At 41.6% G+C, this 18,917-nt stretch overlaps 2 protein-coding genes across 2 annotated transcripts in view; one reads left to right on the top strand and one right to left on the bottom strand.

The window, feature by feature from the left end:
- LOC310648308 (cullin-1-like) overlaps positions 1 to 18,917 on the bottom strand; it is a gene marked incomplete at its 5' end in the record, with an annotated part of 390,312 nt that overhangs the window by 209,002 nt on the left and 162,393 nt on the right. Inside the window, 2 exons of the mRNA XM_083376075.1 lie at positions 1,835 to 1,997; positions 4,221 to 4,384. Coding sequence (XP_083232201.1) covers positions 1,835 to 1,997; positions 4,221 to 4,384 — 327 coding nt within the window. The remainder of the gene's footprint in view (positions 1 to 1,834; positions 1,998 to 4,220; positions 4,385 to 18,917) is intronic.
- LOC310648221 (uncharacterized protein) overlaps positions 1 to 18,917 on the top strand; it is a gene marked incomplete at its 5' end in the record, with an annotated part of 797,336 nt that overhangs the window by 737,225 nt on the left and 41,194 nt on the right. The window lies entirely within an intron of this gene.

Raw genomic sequence — 18,917 nt, 5'->3', positions numbered from 1 at the left:
TTTAGTCCCATATTTATTCTGAATATAATCTATCCATCTCCTCCAAACTGAAATATATCTTTCTTGTGAATGATCCTTCAAATAAGCAGAAATCTTAGACATTTCTGCAAGATTCGATACCTTAAGTACCCATTCTTCTATAGTAGGCAAACTATCCTTCTTCCAATATTGTCCCACCAGTAACCGTGCTGCTGTTATCAAGTTCAACATCAAATTGATTTCTTTGGTATCACAATCTACAACAATACCCAATAAAAACAATTGTGGAGAAAACTTTATTTTTCTCTTAAAAATCTTTTGAATGTTCCACCAAATTTTAACCCAAAAAGCTTTTATATTTCTGCAAGTCCACCACATATGAAAATAAGTAGCATCTAAACTACCACATCTCCAGCATTTAGACTGTAGGTTAGGATACATATTAGACAACTTTTTGGGATCCAAATGCCATCTATAAAACATTTTATAAAAAATTTCTCTTAAATTTTGAGCCTGAGTAAATTTAACATTTCTAACCCAAATTACCTCCCAAGTATCCAACGGAATTGGTTCCTGGATATTTTGTGCACACTTTATCATACAATCTTTAACTAATTCCGTTTCCGAATCCAATTCAATTAAAACATTATATATCCTCTTTATATGTGCACAATTTAAATCTCTAATTTGTTTTACTAAATTTTCATCTGTAATTGTGATGCCAACCTTCTGATCCAACTTCCACCTAGCTTTCAATTGGGTATATTGAAACCAAGAGTAACTTATGTTTTCTTGTCTTAACTCATCTAATGATTTAAGTTGCCAATCATTCCCTTCCAATCTAAGTAATTCCTGATAGGAAAACATATCCAAACTCACTCCCATAGATACACCTTCTATCGCGTGTCCAGGAATTCCCCAAATCGGTATTTTATAATTTAACTTATAATAATACTTTGCATGTGCAGTTCAACTTGAGCAAGCAGCAGGCCGGCGTGTTGAGCTATGTGTGCACTTGCACCAGCCTGCTGCTTGCTCAAGTCGAGCTGCGTGTGCACGTGCGCCAGCCTGCTGCTCATGCAGCCCAGTTGCAAATAGGCTACGGCCCGGCAAGCTTTAGAACAATTCATGACCTTTCAATACCTTAATCTAAGTTCTATTAATTCTGATTAAACAACACACAAAACAATATGTTCATATCTAATGTATTTTATTGAGTTATTGTGGAGGTTTCTGTACAGAGCAGGGAGGGAAGTTGGACTTGTCTGTTTTATGATTTTGTCTATGTTAACATTCTGTGCATTGCAATTGTTTAGAAATATTTATAGTAAATATTTATAATATTTATAGGATGCCAGTGGCATCCAAAATCTGCTTCTGTTCTACCCTGAAATTAAATATATATTTTAAGCAAAAATAGCCATATAGAAAAATGTAACTAAATAAATTATATCACTTATTAAGTATATTTTACCATAGACCAGACATGTCAAACTCCTGATGTCACATGACGTCGTGCGACGTATCAGAACTTTCCCCCCCTTTCTGGCAATGAGGTGGGCGCGGTTTCCCCATAATGTGTCCATGGGCCAGCAGTTTGACACCCCTGCCATAGACCATGGCAGTCTACAAAACTACGCAGGGTCAAACTTGTTTAGTATTTGAATGAGAGGCCATTAGGAAAACCCAGAGTTATAGATTAAACTAGGAATTTTTTTTATAAAAAGTGCAGATGATGATGGGAAACCATTTCCATATCATGTCATGAATGTAATTCACTTGGAAACAAGTTCAACCTAGACCTCACATTTTATCAAAAGTTAGGGTTAAATCAGTTAAACATGGGAAAGCTTACCTTCATTTTTGTCAGCATCTAACAGGTTCTGAAATTCTGTATGAAAGATCTCTAAGTGTTTTTCAATTAGTACTTGTTCACATTTCCGTGCTAGTTCATCTTGCGTGCTCTCATGTAGGTATACCCGAACCCTACGCTGTTCCTCCAGAAGACGACCTTCTGCCTGTAAATGAATACATTTTATGTAAAAGTGATCCCTAAACTCCAAATGTGACATCATTTTAAAGTGGAACTCTTGTTAGAAAAAAAAGGCATGCCATAAATAATTGTAACTGCTACATAGAACAGCTGCCACAAATTCCAGTTTCAAGCTACAGTGAGGGAAAACATTATTTGATCCCCTGCTGATTTTTTACATTTGCCCACTGACAAAGAAATGATCAGTCTATAATTTTAATGGTAGGTTTATTTTAACAGAGACAGAATAATAACAAAAAATCCAGAAAAACGCATTTCAACAAAGTTATAAATTGATTTGTACTTTAATGAGTGAAAGAAAAAAGTATTTGACCCCTTCGAAAAACATGACTTAGAACTTGGTGGCAAAACCCTTATTGGCAATGACAGAGATAAGATATTTCTTCTAGTTGGCCACCAGATTTGCACACATCTCAGGAGAGATTTCGTCCCACTCCTCTTTGCAGATCCTCTCTAAGTCATTAAGGTTTTGAGGCTGATGTTTGACGTTGATTTGATGGTACATGGCCCTGTCCATCGTCCCTTTGATGCAGTGAAGTTGTCCTGTCCCCTTACCAGAAAGGTACCCCCAAAGCATAATGTTTCCACCTCCATTGTTAAAATAAACCTACCATTAAAATTATAGACTGATTATTTCTTTGTCAGTGGGCAAATGTACAAAATCAGCAGGGGATCAAATATTTTTTCCCTTACTGTAGCTCTTTATAAGATATATAAAATAGGTTTATAACTACACTTAACTGGAAAGCAAGCCTCCATAGCTGACCAATGTTTTCAGGGGAAAGGGGGAATTGAGTTTTACAAGGTAAAAGGGCTAGCTTCAGACTTGCCCAGGTTTAGGGCATCCATTTTATCTTTAAAATGTCTGAAAATTCCCCCATGTCATTTTTTTTTCTCCTTGGGGAGATCTAAGGAGTGAAATGTGCCATAGGTAGCCCTTGATGTGCAACTGGTTGCTTAATTACCATTTAAAGTTATGAACTTCAAAAATCTACTTACATCCTGTCCTCAAAGTTACGACTGCCTCCCCACACCCTGTGGTCACATGACTGCATTTTGGGCACTTAGCAACTGGCTACCATTTATGACCTGTTGCAGTGTCCTGCAGTCATGTGACTGCAATTTGCAACACTTTTTGCCATTTTCTGACAGAAAATGTAAACAAATGCCCATTGGATATTCTGGATTCACATAACCACCACATGGTTCACTTAATGACTGTGACTCACTTTATGACTGTTGTGAAAACAGTCATAAAATTGAGGCTGGTCACATGGTGCCTCAACTTATGACCTTAATGACTTACAACTGAAATTCCTGGCTCCATTGTGGACATAAGTCAAGGACTACCTGTATACTATAACAAGAATATAGAAATATGACAAATAATCTGGAGGATAAATCATTAACTTGTTTAAAAAAAACACAGAAGCATATACCATAAATAATTTAAGAATTATTATGTTATGAGAGCCAGTTTGGTCTAGTGATTAAGATACCAGGCTAAAAAATAGGAGACCATGAGTTCAAATCCTGCCTTAGCCTTGAAAACCAGCTTGGTAACCTTGGGTCAGTCACTCTCTCTCACCCCAACTCACCTCACAGGGTTGTTGTTGGGGGAAAAATAGGAGGAAGAAGGAATGTGTCCACTGCCTTGAGTTATTTGTAAAAATAATAAAGGCATGATACAATCAATCAATCAATCAATCAATCAATAAATAAATAAATCTAAGTTTGTTTTGCCATTTTTATTCAGAATAAAATCCATCATTTAGAAGGAAGCAAGGGGAGAACTGCCAATTATTTAACATGTTAATTTATTTTGGCATTTTCTGACAGTTATTTCTGAGACTTTAAAACTATGTGAAATATTTCAAGATTCCATGTTTACTGATTGTTGTGTTTCAGATTGTTTTCCTTTGACCTCTATTGTTGGTAAATTTTAATAAAGGAACAGAAAAAAAAATCTTTACTTTTTCAATATTGTACCTAAATTCCACAGCTTTAGTTAAACGAGGCCAAGGAAAACACATATATACTTATGACTCATAATTAGCCTTATAGGAACTGAAGCTAGTTTGTACTTGCAGTTCAGCATCTTCCAGACAAAACGGTTGCCTTAAATTCCTACTTCAAATACAGTACCAGCTATTTTTTGATCCAGAAACTTGTAATATGCCCATAGTACCTTTTTCATGTATTCTGTAACTGGATTCTGTTGCAAAAATTCAGTGCTCTCTCTTGTATAGAATCTTTCTGTGTCAGCAAGAAACTGAGATTCAAAAGACTCTTTATATACAGTCAATGTAGGCCCCTTAGCAAAAGTATCATCTTCATTCAGTCCCAACTCAACTAAAAGCATACAGACAAAAAAAAGCCATAAAATTATTTAGGACATATTTGACTAAATAGCACAGATTTCATTTAGTACATATAATTTTACTTGCCATGGTTTTATTATTACTTCATTTAAAACTGTTCCGCTTTAACAAAACTAATATAAGATAGAAAAGGAGAACTTACATGCTGACTATAAAGTCTAATGAATTTTTTTAGATATTTTTAACATGCAAAATTGTATCTTTTTAACAAAGTTAAATTTGAACCAATGCATGGGAGGTTGCAGGAAGATAGTAATGTCTCTCATCTTGAAACCAAAATATATGTGTGACTATTATTTCAATTGCAGTCCAATCCCATCTACTTAGAAATAAGTTCCAGACATGATCAAGGGGATTTCTTCAAAATAGGAGAGCTTCATCAAAGGAATTATTAGGATTAATTAAATTTAATTTGGGTTACCTCTTAAAGTTTTCCAAAATCCTATTTTTTCTCTGGAAGCAATTCTATTCTTTCAAAATAATTTAAATTTTATCCATTATACAGGATCTACTGTAGATCTACACAGCCATCATTTAACAAGAGAAGATATAACAGGAACATATGAAAAGCACTACTGGTCAACTCAAACCTTTAAAAAACATTATGTGGCCCTCCCTGCATAGCTGGAAGTTTCCCACAAACCTTAAGTAGGAAGTTCTGATCCTCAATACTCATTTACCTCTTTTTCTTTTCTTTACTGTTTGTTTATGGAGATTCTCAGTCATCCAGGTCATAGTTATATTCCAAAGATGCTTTTTCACGAGGCAACTGGACTTTCTTGTTTTTCTTTGAAGACATTTTGCTTCTCGTCCAAGAAGCTTCTTCAGCTCTGACTAGATGGTGGGGAATGGAAGGATTTATATTCCTTGCAGACAGCTGGTCATTTTCATTCTTTTACAGGGTCATTGGGCTCATCTGGAGGTTTACCTGTGTCCTCAGGGTCACCTGAGTAGTGCAAATGTGTGTGGAACCTTGTGGCTGCAGGATTTTTGCCCTGTTCCTGTAGTCTGCAATGTTTTCTGGAAATCCGTTCATATCCCTGCACCATTCGAGGGTGTTCAGCCCAAAGTGCATAGCTAAATGTTTATGGATGTAAATGTCCTCCTGAAAAGGCACCTTTGGGACAACCATGACCTGGATGACTGAGAATCTCCATAATCTGGAATGCAGCCAACTGGAGAGTCTGTCAACAATGACTTTCTGAGATTCCTTTCCGAATTTCAGATAATAGCCTTACAAGAAACTTGTTAGCTGAAGAGGATAAACCAGTACAACTCCCGGGTTTCTAATGCTGGTATTCCCCCTGCCCAGAAATTAAAGAATAAAGGGTGAAGCTCTGGGGGCTTATGCATTCTTACTAAAGAAGAATTGCAATGGCAGGGTGAACAACTATATTATGGGGATGTTTATATTTCCCCCCAAACATCCCCTTTTTATAACTATTTTTGGATACTGTCAGTATCCATTTATATCTCATTTCTTACTGTCTCTTCTGTGCAAAACCCAAATCTCACCCTCCCCCCTTGGATTCTGCCATTTCCAATGAGGAGAAGGAATAAACATTGGGGTTTATTGCTTCCACTTCCTTTCCTTAGATGTAACTTTTGTTTATTTCGCCTGCCTGTTACCCATCACAATAAGATCGATGAGAGGCATTTTCCCTCTCATCTTACGGGAAACTAAGAAAGGGGGTGGGGGAATCTGGTTTGTTTCTCCGGATGGAATGTGAAGTGGTGGGATTGATTCTGCTACAAATGGACTGATGTTTCTCCTTTTCCCACGAGGGGCTTACCACCTGGAACGTGGCTGATCCAGAACTGACCGAAGGAACTGAGGGGTGGAGTTTGCTTGGGGACACTTTAAAAATATTGATCTGTGAAGGGATTCTTCAGATCCTGTCTATTATACCCTCTATCATCTATATTTTAGTAAAAATTCCTGCTTGGATAATCTTGTCTCCAAGAGTCTTTCTTTCTTAAGATGTGGATTGAAGTGGGTTCTGACAGATACATTTAGAAATAACATCCTTGACTAATGACCACAATTGAGCCCAAAGTTTTTGTTGCTAAGTGAGTGATTTGTTAAGTGAATTTTGTCCCATTTTACGACGTTTTGTGCCAGAGCTAAGTGAATCACTGCAGTTGTTAAGTTAGTAACATGGTTGCTAAGTGAATCTGGCTTCCCCTTTGACTTTGCTTGTAAGAAGGTTACAAAAGGTGATCACATGACCCTGAGACACTGCAACCATCATAAACATGAGTCAATTGCCAAGCATCTGAATTTTGATCATGTGACCACAAGGATGCTGTAACAGTCATGTGAAAAACGGTCATAAGTCACTATTTTCAATGCCATGGTAACTTTTAATGGTCATTAAATGAACTATTGTAAGTCGAGGACCACCTGTAACCACCTTGCACGCTCAAGCCATAATCGTATTACTTGGTGATTTTAATGCTAAATTAGGCCTATCTTTGTACAACCTCACTCAATGGCATGCGAATCACACAACTAAAAATCTAAAACAGGAAGACTACAAGAGATTATCTGTTTCCACTGACTCTGTGAAATTACTCATTGTGAGGGCATCTGACCAGAAGTGTATGTAAAGGGAATGTCCCCCCCCCGCCCCCAGGAATAGAAGAATTCCCCTCCAAGAATAGTCTCCCAAAGAATAGAAAAGAAAATCCCCATAAGAATCAGGCAGAAAGCCTTCCCTGTCTTTTATTCACTAGAATGGCCGCCAGTTCAGCCTAAGGAAACTACGTTATTTAAAACATATAAGATTATATGAATATAATAATCTTATTATAACAGAGCTAAAAAGAATTTGCTGGAGGCTTTATAGGAAATTGGGCACAAGTGTCATGGCACCATCAGATCCCAGTCCATCCTTAATCACACAACCCCATATAAAGGATCCATGGTACCAGGAGCAAGGGACAATATCATTGGGTGGAGGGCAAAATTATACCCGTGGAATTCACCAATGAGAGTAGAGATAGGACCCCTGTCTTTGGACCAACCATTTGCCCGCAATCCCCACTATAGGGACCTCCTATGCAAACGAGGGGCTAGCATAAAGTGTTCACCCGACAGACTCACATTAGACATTCCCATTAGACACATGCACTACCTGGCCACCCTCTTCTCCTCTGAAGAAGGCACACTCCACTCAGACTTAAAAGACCTGCCACCCTCTTTATAGGGCTGGGATTCCAGCAAAGTGGGGTTCCTAAAAAGTGCCATACCAGTAAAAATATGGGTGAAAGCAGGCTCACCCCCATGCATACCTCCTAGCCGAGGCCATACAGCCCATAAGGAAACTTATTAAGGCACATATGCCACAAGGGGTTCTTCAGAAATGCACTTCCCAATGCAACACTCTGATCTTTCCAGTGCAGAAGCCACGAACCAACCCAGAGAGAAATCCCATCTACCATTTCGTCTATGACCTGTACTTCATAAACTCCATCACATGCGCCCCTGTGGTGCCTAATCCAGCCACCATCACCAAAATCTCAGCTACAGCCACCTACTTCACTGTGATACACCTATGCGCAGCCAATTTCAGTATACCAGTGGATCCCGCCTCACAATACCTTTTTGCCTTCACTTTGGAAGACCAACAATACATGTGGACCCAACTGCCCCAAGGCTACAATGAATCACCTACTCTTTTCTCACAAATATCAAAAACAGAGTTATCATTTCTTTGCCCCAAGAATCAACCCTCATTCAATATGTAGACGACCTATTGCTAGCCTCCCTGACAGAGGAAGACTGCCAAACAGACACCCACCACCTGCTCTCCTGCCTAGCCGAAAGAGGACACAAGGCTTTGCCCACCAAACTCCAGTACCTGAAGTAACTTATCTTGGTTACAACATCAGTTCGGAGTTCTCAAGTTAGCTCCTGACCGTGTCAAGACTATACTGGGCATGAAGCCACCCACCACAAAGTGCCAAGTAAGAGCCCTTCTAGGAGTCCTTGGCTTTTGCTGGCCCTGGATCCCCTCCTTCGGAGAACTTGCCCAACTCTTCATCCAGCTGACAGCCAAGGACACCATCAAACTCATTCCATGGACTAAAACATTGACTCATGCCTTCAAAAGGATAAAATGAACTTTGGCCTCAGCCCCCACCTTGAGGCTGCCGGACTATCACAATTCCTTCACCCTGTTTGTACATGAAAACCTGGGGGTAGCCTCAGGAGTGTTAGCCCAGAGATTTGGCCCCACAATTCAACCGGTTGCCTAGTACTCCATTCAATTGGATCCAGTAGCCTAGGGAGCCGTTCCTTGCCTGCAAGCAGTTGTGACAACCATCAAACCAGTCAAGCGTTCAAGAGATCTTGTCCTAGGGCACCCACTCACCCTGAGAGTTCCCCATGACATTTTTGCCATCTACCTAAAATCCCAGACATAGGCCTTTATGCAACCAAGGCTAGCCCAATATGAAGCCGAACTCTTCATATCGGACCACATCACCTTTGAATGCTGTGTTATGCTGAATCCTGCCACCTGAACACTCGGATGAGATACTGCATGACTGCCTCCACCTTGTGCATAATACAGAACAACCATGACCGAACCTGATCGACATGCCACTACAGAAGCCTGACCTAGAACTCTTCATCGACAGATCCTCTTACCTTCATGAGGGAACACAATTCTTGGGTGCTCCCATCATCTCTCCCTATGAACACATCTGGGCTTCACCCTTGCCTCCTTCCCACAGACAGTTGAACTGCTGAACTTGTAGCTCTAACACAGGTGTGCAAAGCTATGGGAAATCAGTCAACTAACATTTACATGGACTCCAGATACTTTTTCAGCATTGTTGTGAGGGGGAAGGGTTGCCTGGGTTCACATTGGAGTCTGTGGAAGGCTCTGAGGAGCACGAACACTCAGAGCTAGATGTAACACCAGGCCCATCTACTTACGCTCAGTCAGAGAGACAGCTGGGTTGGGGGCCTGAAGTGAGCGAACAGGAGGAACAACTGGGGCCTGTTCCAGATGCATGGATGCACAGAGAGGAAAGGTGTGCAGGACAACAGAGTGCGGTGGGGCGGCTCTCCAGGAAAAATAAAAGACTCTAAGAAGCCACACCCTGGCTGGACTATAAAGAGGAGAGGTGTGGGAGGGGCTGGTCACCGAAGGCGACCGTTCATGCTACGGCTTTGTGCATTTGCTGTTGGATTTCCTGCCTCAGGATTCTTGGACATTTAACCAGGTTTGTCAGATTTCTGTATGTTTGAGTGATTGGAACTTTGAGCTTTCCTGCTGAGAACTCAGAGACTGATCTTGTTTGTTTCTACAGCTAAAGGACTGGTTGGAGTTTGTTTCATAAAACCTGTGTCAAAATAAAAGGGGTTTATTTTCTTACAAAGTCCTGCCTTGTTCAATGCAAAGGGGTTTTCCTCACGAGTAAGCAGTTGAGCAGTACTCATGTAGGCTGGGACAGAACAGTTTGCCTTTGGCCTTTTACCCCCTACTACCATGGAGCAGTTACGTGCGGAGAATGCCCAGCTCTCCCAACAGCTGGCTTTGCTGGCAGCTCAAGTTGCTCAGCTTCAAGCTCCTGCTGCTCCACAACCCCGGTGGAAGTGTCCGGTAGCAGCGCCTGATAATTTCAATGGCACTCCGGATATGTTTCCAGGTTTTTTTGGACAATGCCAGCTCTTTATCAGCCTGAGAGCGGTGGACTTCCCCACTGATCAAGATAAAGTGAGGCTTATGATCAGCCTCCTATCTGGCCCTGCGGCCCGTTGGGCCACACCCCTGCTGGGCCAGCTTAGTCCTTTGTTGGATAACTTTGGGGGGTTTTGTGACTACATGTGTCTCATGTACGAGGACCCCATTAAGATTCAGACCACTACCAGACGCCTGAAAGATCTGAAGCAGGGCCATCGCCTTTTACAGGGATATATCAGTGAGTTTAGGCTGCTTAGCCAGGATTCGGCCTGGATCGAAGCTGCACTCATGGACGCTTTCCAGGATGGCTTGTCAGAGGAGCTGTTGAATGAGCTGGCCTGTGTCGATGTTCCCCCGGACCTCAATGGATTGATCCATCTCTGTTTGCAGATTGATGCTCAGCTGCAGCAGCGTAGCAGTTTTGCTCCCACAGAGACCCGGGCAACCCTGGTTATGTGTGAGACTTAGGTTTTGCGGGAAGAGCTTATGGAGTTAGGTGCTGCCAGGCCTCACCTATCAGTGGCAGAAATGAATAGTCAGCGTTCAGGGGGGTTGTGTTTCTACTGTTGGGAACCCAGGTATTTGGCCGCATCCTGTCCCAAGAAGTGACGAGGGGCATCGGCTACCAGGCCTGCCCCGCAAAAGCAAACTCATCTGTCAGGAAATGCCCCGAGCCTGATCTAAAAGTCCTTTGGGGTCAGGCTTCCCCCAACACCCAGCAACGTCCAGCAGACCCCTGCGGCACTTGATACTGGCAGCACACTTGATCCTCCCCGGTAGGCCCCAGGGGATTCTGGTACACACCTTGGTTGATTCTGGGGCCACCACGACTTTTATGGATGCTACGTTTGTGGCCAAATGGGCTGTTTGCCAATGCCCGGTGGAACCGCCTCTGTTAGTGGAGACTATTGATGGCCGATTGCTCCTGTCTAGACCCATTAAGGCCGCCACGCAACTGTTCGGTATGGCCATCAGCTCTCATGAGGAGGCCATTCAGTTTTACATAACCTCCGACCTATGTTTCCCTGTGATCTTGGGCTTGGCGTGGCTTCAGATGCATGACCCGCAGATTTATTGGTCCCAGAACCTGGTCACCTTCCTGAGGTGAGTCCCCCAGGGGTTTCCTTGCCCTCTGAACTGGTGACTTACGCAGACATGTTCAGCGAGACTGAGGTGGATCAATTGCCCCTGCACAGGCCATATGACTGCCCCATAGACTTAGTCCCTGACACGCCTCTCCCAGTGGGGCATTTGTATTCCATATCTGACCCTGAGTTGGCCATGTTACGGGACTTTCTGGACAAAAATCTATCTCAGGGCTTTATCCAACCCTCGTCTTCGCCAATGTCCATGCCGGTGCTCTTTGTAAAAAAGAAGTCTGGGGAATTAAGGCTTTGTTGCGACTATTGAAAACTAAACACCATTATGGTGAGTAATCAATACCAGCTGCCCCTCATCCCTGAACTTGTGGAACAGCTCCAGGAGGCCAAAATCTTCACGAAACTGGACCTGAAAGGAGCCTACAACCTAGTTAGTATCTGTCCCAGTGATAAATGGAAGACAGCATTTGGCACCCGGTACGGCCAATTCAAGTATACAGTGATGCCATTCGGGCTGACCAACGCCCCCGCAATCTTCCAACACTTCATGAATGACATATTCCGGGACCTGTTAGATCAGTTTCTTGTGATCTATTTGGACGACATTCTGATCTACTCCCCTTCGTGGGAGAGGCATCACCAGCATCTCCGTCAGGTTCTGGAGTGGCTCCAAGATCGTTTGTATGCCAAACTGGAGAAATGCAAAATTTTATCAAATGATCATTGATTTCCTAGGTCATCACATTTCTCCTGAGGGCATCACCAAGCAAGGTCAAGTCCCTGCATAGTTGGCAACCCCCACGTCATGTTAAGGATGTCCAGCGACTCCTTGGCTTTGCCAACTACTATATAACCTTCATCCCCAGCTTTGCTTCCATGACCGCGCCCCTCACTCAGCTCCTTCAGAAAAAGACCCCGTTTCACTGGAGGACCCCAGAGCAACAAGCTTTCCAGGCTTTGAAGCAAGCCTTTATGAAGGAACCCATCCTGAACCACCCTGATCTGCAATGGCCATTTGTTGTGCAAGCGGATGCCTCTGACATTGCCATTGGAGCAGTGTTACTCCAGGCTCACACGCCTGGTGGTGTCCTCTTCTCTTGCACGTACTATTCACGGAAACTGAATCTGGCCGAGCGCAACTACACCATCTGGGAGAAGGAGCTACTGGCCATTAAGGTGGTGTTTGAGGCCTGGAGAAATCATTTGGATGGGGCTCGGCATCAAATTGAAGTCCAGACAAACCATAAGAATCTGGAAAGTTTGCAGACCGCCCGGAAATTGAACCAACAACAGATTCGGTGGTCTCTCTTCTTCATGAAGTTCAATTTCCGCATTATATACATACCAAGTGGTCGCAACTGAAGAGCGGATGCTCTTTCAAGGAAACCAGAATATTCCCGTACGGAAGACAAGCTTCTGCCCACGACAGTTCTCCCTGAGTCTTTCTCTGCAGTTTGGGAACCAATAGATGTACGGGCTTGGGAGGCACAACAGCACAGCACGTGGGTGGCTCAACGAAGGTAGGAGTTGGGACTAGACTCCCCATGGACTGTCATGGATGGGCTCCTGAAATATCGCGATCGGCTCTATGTTCCAGGAGGGTCGCTCAGAGGGCTCATTCTCAATCAATGTCATGATAATCCTGCAGTGGAGCATTTTGCCCTTTTCAAGATGCTGAACCTAGTCTTCTGTACATTCTGATGGCCCCGAGTATGACACAACATCCAGGCCTATGTCATTCCTCCAAGAATTTTAAGGAGAAGGAAAGAATTTGCTTTTGTGGCACAGGAACTTAAGAAACGCGACATCAAGTTTAGATGGGAGATACCAGTGGGCATGGTGGTGATGCATGAAGGCACGAGACACCGTTTGGTCACAGTGATCCAGGCATGTGATTTTTACAGCAATGTTTTAAAAGCAACCCCTTTACCACTTTTGGAATCTGCAAAGAAAAATGGCGAGGGAAAGCCTCAAGATGCTGAAGGAACGCAGACAGATGAGAAAGCTACTGGAGGGGATCAAATTACAGCTTCATCGGAAGATGCCAGAGAACAGAGGATGACGCGTGCTGCCTTGAGACGAGCGAGACGAGAGCAAGAGCAAGACCAGCAGAAAGTTATGGAACCTCCAAAGCGTACCTATAGTGAAGCTGTGGGAGGGGCACGGCCTAAGGAAGTTAAGGGACTCCTGGCAGATGTGCTCCAGAAGCTTCGGGTCGCTAAGGATGGCGACTAAGTTTCTAACTTGGAATGTCAATGGCTTAAACTCACCACAGAAGAGAAAGTTTTTCAATACTTAAAACAATTTAAGACTGATGTTATTTGCTTGCAAGAAACACATATTAGGGTTATGGACCAAAAGCACCTATTGAACTCTAGATTGGGTACACAATTTATTGCTTCTGCAATGAATAAGAAAAATGGAGTGGTTATTTATGTCAAGAATACTGTGACAGCGGAGCTAATAGAAGCAGATAAACAAGGAAGATATGTTATAATAGATTTGCTGTTAGAAGGCAAAAAAATGGGACTTCCGGTGGCGACGCGGCGCCGAAGACAGCCGTCTCCGGGCTGTCCGCTCCGCAGCTGTGTTTATCCATCGAAAACAGCGCCGATCAGCTGTTTAGGTGGATTTGAAGCCCCCTCCTCGGGAAAAGAGGAGGGGGTGAGGCCCCAGGTAGGGGTTGAGCTCTCCGGGGCCGCCTGAACTGAAAGTTTAGGCGGCTGAAGGATTGAGCCCCCCCGAAGCCTGGGTTAGCTCCGAGCTGCGCAGCGTCTCTGCTCCGTGATTTTTGGAGCAGAGCCAGGCGTTAGCAACCACCCCTGCCAGAAGGAAAGACTCTCGAGTATTAAGGTGCAGGCAGAGCGGTACAGGAGGTCAAGGTGAAGTGGACTTTTATCTTTACTCTCTAGCTCAATGGATTTTATAGCTTTAAAGTGAAAGTACGCAACAAGTGAAAGTGGGGAAAGATGGCGGCTAAAACTTCTAAAGTTCTTCGGAGTGCGGGAACTTCCCCGGTGCAACAGACTTCGTTGCAAGCTTTGCTTCCTCCTGCACCTCCTCTGGCATTGACGCTTAAGGACTTACAAGATGCCTTTGCAAAGCAATCGCAAGTAATGTCAGATATGATGGATGATAAGATGGAAAAGCTGGAGGCAAAGCTGGAGGAGAAATTAGAGAAATTGGAGGAGAAGATGGAAGAGAAGTTTAGTGCAATGAGGGTAGACATTTTGTCTACAATTGAAAGTGTGGCTGAATGTGTGCAACGTTTGGATGAAAAATGGTGGTGATGCATGAAGGTAAAAGACATCGTCTGGTTACTGTGACTCAGGCACGTGATTTTTTACAGCAATGTGTTAAAAGCAACCCCTCTATCACTTCTGGAAGCTGCAAAGGGATTTGGAGAGGGAAAGCCTCAAGACGCTGAAGGTAGACAGACAGAGGAGAATGGTGCTGGAGGGGATCAAGTTACAGTCTCATCAGCTGCTGCTGGAGAGCAGAGGATGATGTGCGCCGCCTAAAGACGAGCGAGACAAGAGCAAGAACAAGACCAGCAGAAAGTTATGGAACTTCCAAAGCGTACTTACAGTGAAGCTGTGGGAGGGGTGCGGCCCAAGGAAACCACAGGGGCCATTGCAGACGTGCTCCAAAAGCTTCGGGACGCCAAGCATGGCGACTAAATTTCTAACTTGGAATGTTAATGGATTAAACTCACCACAGAAGAGAAGGAAAGTGTTTCAATATTTAAAACAATTTAAGACTGATGTTATCTGTTTGCAAGAAACACATATTAGGGTTATGGACCAAAAGTACTTATCGAACTCAAGGTTGGGTACGCAATTTGTTGCTTCTGCGATGAACAAGAAAAATGGAGTGGTTGTCTACGTTAAAAGTACTCTAACAGTGGAACTAATTGAAGTAGATAAGCAAGGAAGATATGTTATGATAGATTTGCTGTTAGAAGGTAAAAAAACACTTCAAGTTGGACTGTATGCTCCTAATCAACAACAAGCTGACTTTTTTAACTTACTACACACAAAGGTTACCCAATTGGATTATAAATCTTTTATTTTTATGGGAGACTGGAATGGTGTCTTAGACGTACAGATGGACAAAGCTGGTTCTTTTAAGCGTGTTCCGAGCCATGCTAGATTGCCTAAATCTTTTTTTGAAATGAAGGACGATTTGGAACTGCGAGATATTTGGCGTGATACACATCTACATGAAAAGGATTATACTTTTTTTTCTGATAGACATCAATCTTTTTCCAGGATTGATTTTATTTTGCTGACTAATGACTTTTTTTCTAGGATTAAGAAGGTAAAGATCTGTGCAAGAACTATTTCTGACCATAGCCCTGTTTGGTTAGAGATCAATAAGGACAATAGGAATAGGCGCTCTTGGCGCGTAAATGAGAATTTGTTTAGAAATCAGAGAAATGTGGAAGAATGTAAACAGCAGATGAAGGATTTCTTTGAAATTAATATGAATAAGGATACTTCTATGGACATGGTTTGGGATGCTAGCAAGGCCTACATGAGAGGGATGTTGATATATATGAATAATAAATACAGACGTACCTTGGAAGTTAGAAGGAAAGAACTGGAGAATGAAATTAGGGAAAAAGAAAAGGCCCTAATTTTGAACCCATTGGATGTGAAGATTAAGGAGGTTATTAACCTATTAAGAGGACAATTTGATAAGCTGATGGCTGATCAAGTGGCAACCAATCTACAGTTTGCTAGGCATAATACTTTTTGCAATGCTAATAAGCCAGGTAGATGGCTAGCTTACAGGTTAAGGAAAAAGCAAAGGGCTTCTAATATAGATAAAATTGAATATAAGGGAAAGGTTGTGTTTCAACAGGATCTTATTAAGGAAGCCTTTGTGGATTTTTATTCTAAATTATATGCTAAGGAGAAGATTAATGAAAAAGACATTGATGTATATTTGAAGAATGCTAGCATCCCGGTTCTTACGCAAGCACAAAAGGAGGAGATTAATCAATTGATAACAGAAGAAGAAATTCTTATAGCAATTAAGGAACTGAAGGTGGATAAAGCGCCAGGCACGGATGGTCTGACTGCGGCTTACTACAAAAATTTACAATTGGAGCTGATAAAGCCGTTAAAGGAACTGTTCCAGACAATTCAGAGAGGGGGAAAGGTGCCTCCGTCTTGGAGAACTGCTTTTATTTCTTTGATTCTGAAGGAAGATCAAGATGCTACTCAAGTAAAAAACTATAGACCGATATCACTTTTAAATACAGATTACAAGATATTTGCCAAGGTGTTAGCTAACAGATTGATGAGGGTTCTGCAACAGGTGATTCATGGGGATCAAACTGGGTTTATTAGTGGTAGGCAAATGAAAAATAATGTGAGGCATATAGTTGATGTGGTGGAGTTTTTGGAAAGGAACAACCAGATCCCTGCGGCGCTAATTTTTCTAGATGCTGAAAAAGCTTTTGATCAATTGAATTGGCAATTTTTGATGAAAGTTTTAGATAAAATGAATTTCGGGGATAAATTTTTGCAACCAATTAGGGCATTATATCAAAAACAAACTGCCCGAATAATAGTTAACAATAGTTTGACTGAAGTATGTAATATTGAGAAGGGCACAAGACAAGGGTGTCCGTTATCACCTTTATTATTTGTTTTAACATTGGAGATATTATTGGTAAAAATATGGAATTCGGAAAGAATTAAGGGTATACAAATTAGAGATCAGGATTATAGACTAAGAGCGTTTGCAGATGATCTGGTTGTTACGGTGACCCAGCAAGAAAACTCTGTTGTGGACCTGATGGAGATAATAATGCAATATGGGAAGGTTTCTGGATTTAAAGTTAATGCACAAAAAACTAAATTTTTGGCCAAAAATATGACAGTATCGCAAAAGGCCCTTTTAGAAGGATTAACTGGATTTGAGATTGTTAAAAGGGTCAAATATTTGGGGGTGTTTTTGTCACCCTCTAATACAAAGTTATATAAAAATAACTATGAAAAGTTATGGGGAAAAATTCAAAAAGAATTAGAGAGCTGGGAAAAACTGCAATTGTCTTTGCTGGGAAGAATTGCAGCAGTGAAAATGAATGTCCTGCCTAAATTTTATTTTTATTTCAAATGATACCGGTCCTTAAAAAAGATTCTAATTTGGAAGAATGGCAACGGGTATCAATAAATTTGTTTGGGCAGGGAAAAGGCCACGAGTTAAACTTAAGATTATGCAGGATACTCGTGAAAGAGGTGGTCTTAAAATGCCTAATCTTAAATTATATTATGAAGCTGCTGCGTTATCAGGAATAAGTGATTGGATTAATTTGACACAAGAGAGATTATTAAATCTTGAGGGCCATGACTTGTTATTTGGCTGGCATGCATATTTGTTGTATGATAAGAAGTAGATAATGTGTTTAAAGTGCATATTTTAAGACAGGCATTGTTGAGAGTTTGGAAGAAGTATAGACATAAGTTAGATTACAAGATGCCATTGTGGGCAATTCCAAAACACGCAATAGAAAACATAAATGTTGGCTTCAAACATGATGTGACTACGTATAAGGAGATTTTAAGCTTGGAAAGAAATGTCTCGTGTTTAAAGCCGTACAACCTCTTGCGAGATGAGAAGATTGTTCAAACTTGGTTTCAATATACTCAGTTACGGGCCAGGTGGAAAGAAGATCAGAAAATTGGTTTTGCAATGACTGATGAAAATTTGATAAAGCAAATTAGAAATCAAGGTCCAGCACATATCAAACGGATATATCTTGCATTGATAGAAATTGACTCAGAAACAGAACTTGTTAAGATTGTATGATAAAATGGGCCCAGAATATCCAAGAAGTTATTACAATGGACACGTGGGAAAAGATCTGGGTGAGGAACGTAAAATTCACACAAGCCCAAAACCTAAGAGAGAACTTTTATAAAATGTTTTATAGATGGCATTTAGATCCTAAAAAGCTTGCAAGTATGTATCTGAACTATCAGCCAAAATGTTGGAGGTGTGGTGGCGAAGATGCAACATATTTTCATATATGGTGGACCTGCAAAAAGGTTAAGGCTTTTTGGATAAAAATTTGGTGGAATATGCAGAAGATCTTCAAGCAAAGGATAAAGTTTTGTCCGCAATTGTTTTTGTTGGGCATAATTACAGATGCTACTGTTGTGGACACTAAGTTGATGTTGAACTTAATTACAGCAGCAAGACTCTTAATAGGTCAATATTGTAAGAAGGAGGAACTGCCGACTATAGAAGAATGGACTCTAAAGGTTTCTGACCTGGCAGAAATGGCAAAGATCTCGGCTTACTTGAAAGATCATTCGCAAGAACGTTATATTATGGAGTGGAGAAAATGGATTGATTATATCCAGAACAAATATGGGACTAAAAAGTTTCATTTAGCATTTGAATAAGTCTTCCTTTCTTTTTTCTTTTCTTTTTCTTTTTATATGTAATATTAATATTGCTTGTAGTTATCTTATATGAGCTAGAGAGCGATAGATTTAATAGTTTATTGTTGTTAGCATATGGATGTTTATGATTGTTCTTTGTTTTTATACCTTGTACTTAGCTCTGGGAAGTCGGGGGGGAGGGGGAAATGGGGGGGAGGGATAGGGAGGGTTAGGTAGGGGTGGGGGGAGGGGGGATTGTTAAAGATAAAATGTACTGTAAAACTTTTCAATAAAAAAAGGCAAAAAAA

Source organism: Vipera ursinii (genome assembly GCF_947247035.1).
Source record: "Vipera ursinii genome assembly, chromosome: W".
In the NCBI taxonomy this organism is placed as follows: Eukaryota; Metazoa; Chordata; class Lepidosauria; order Squamata; family Viperidae; genus Vipera; species Vipera ursinii.
Note: the sequence above shows the minus strand (reverse complement) of the source record. Positions and strands in the feature narration are given on the sequence as shown.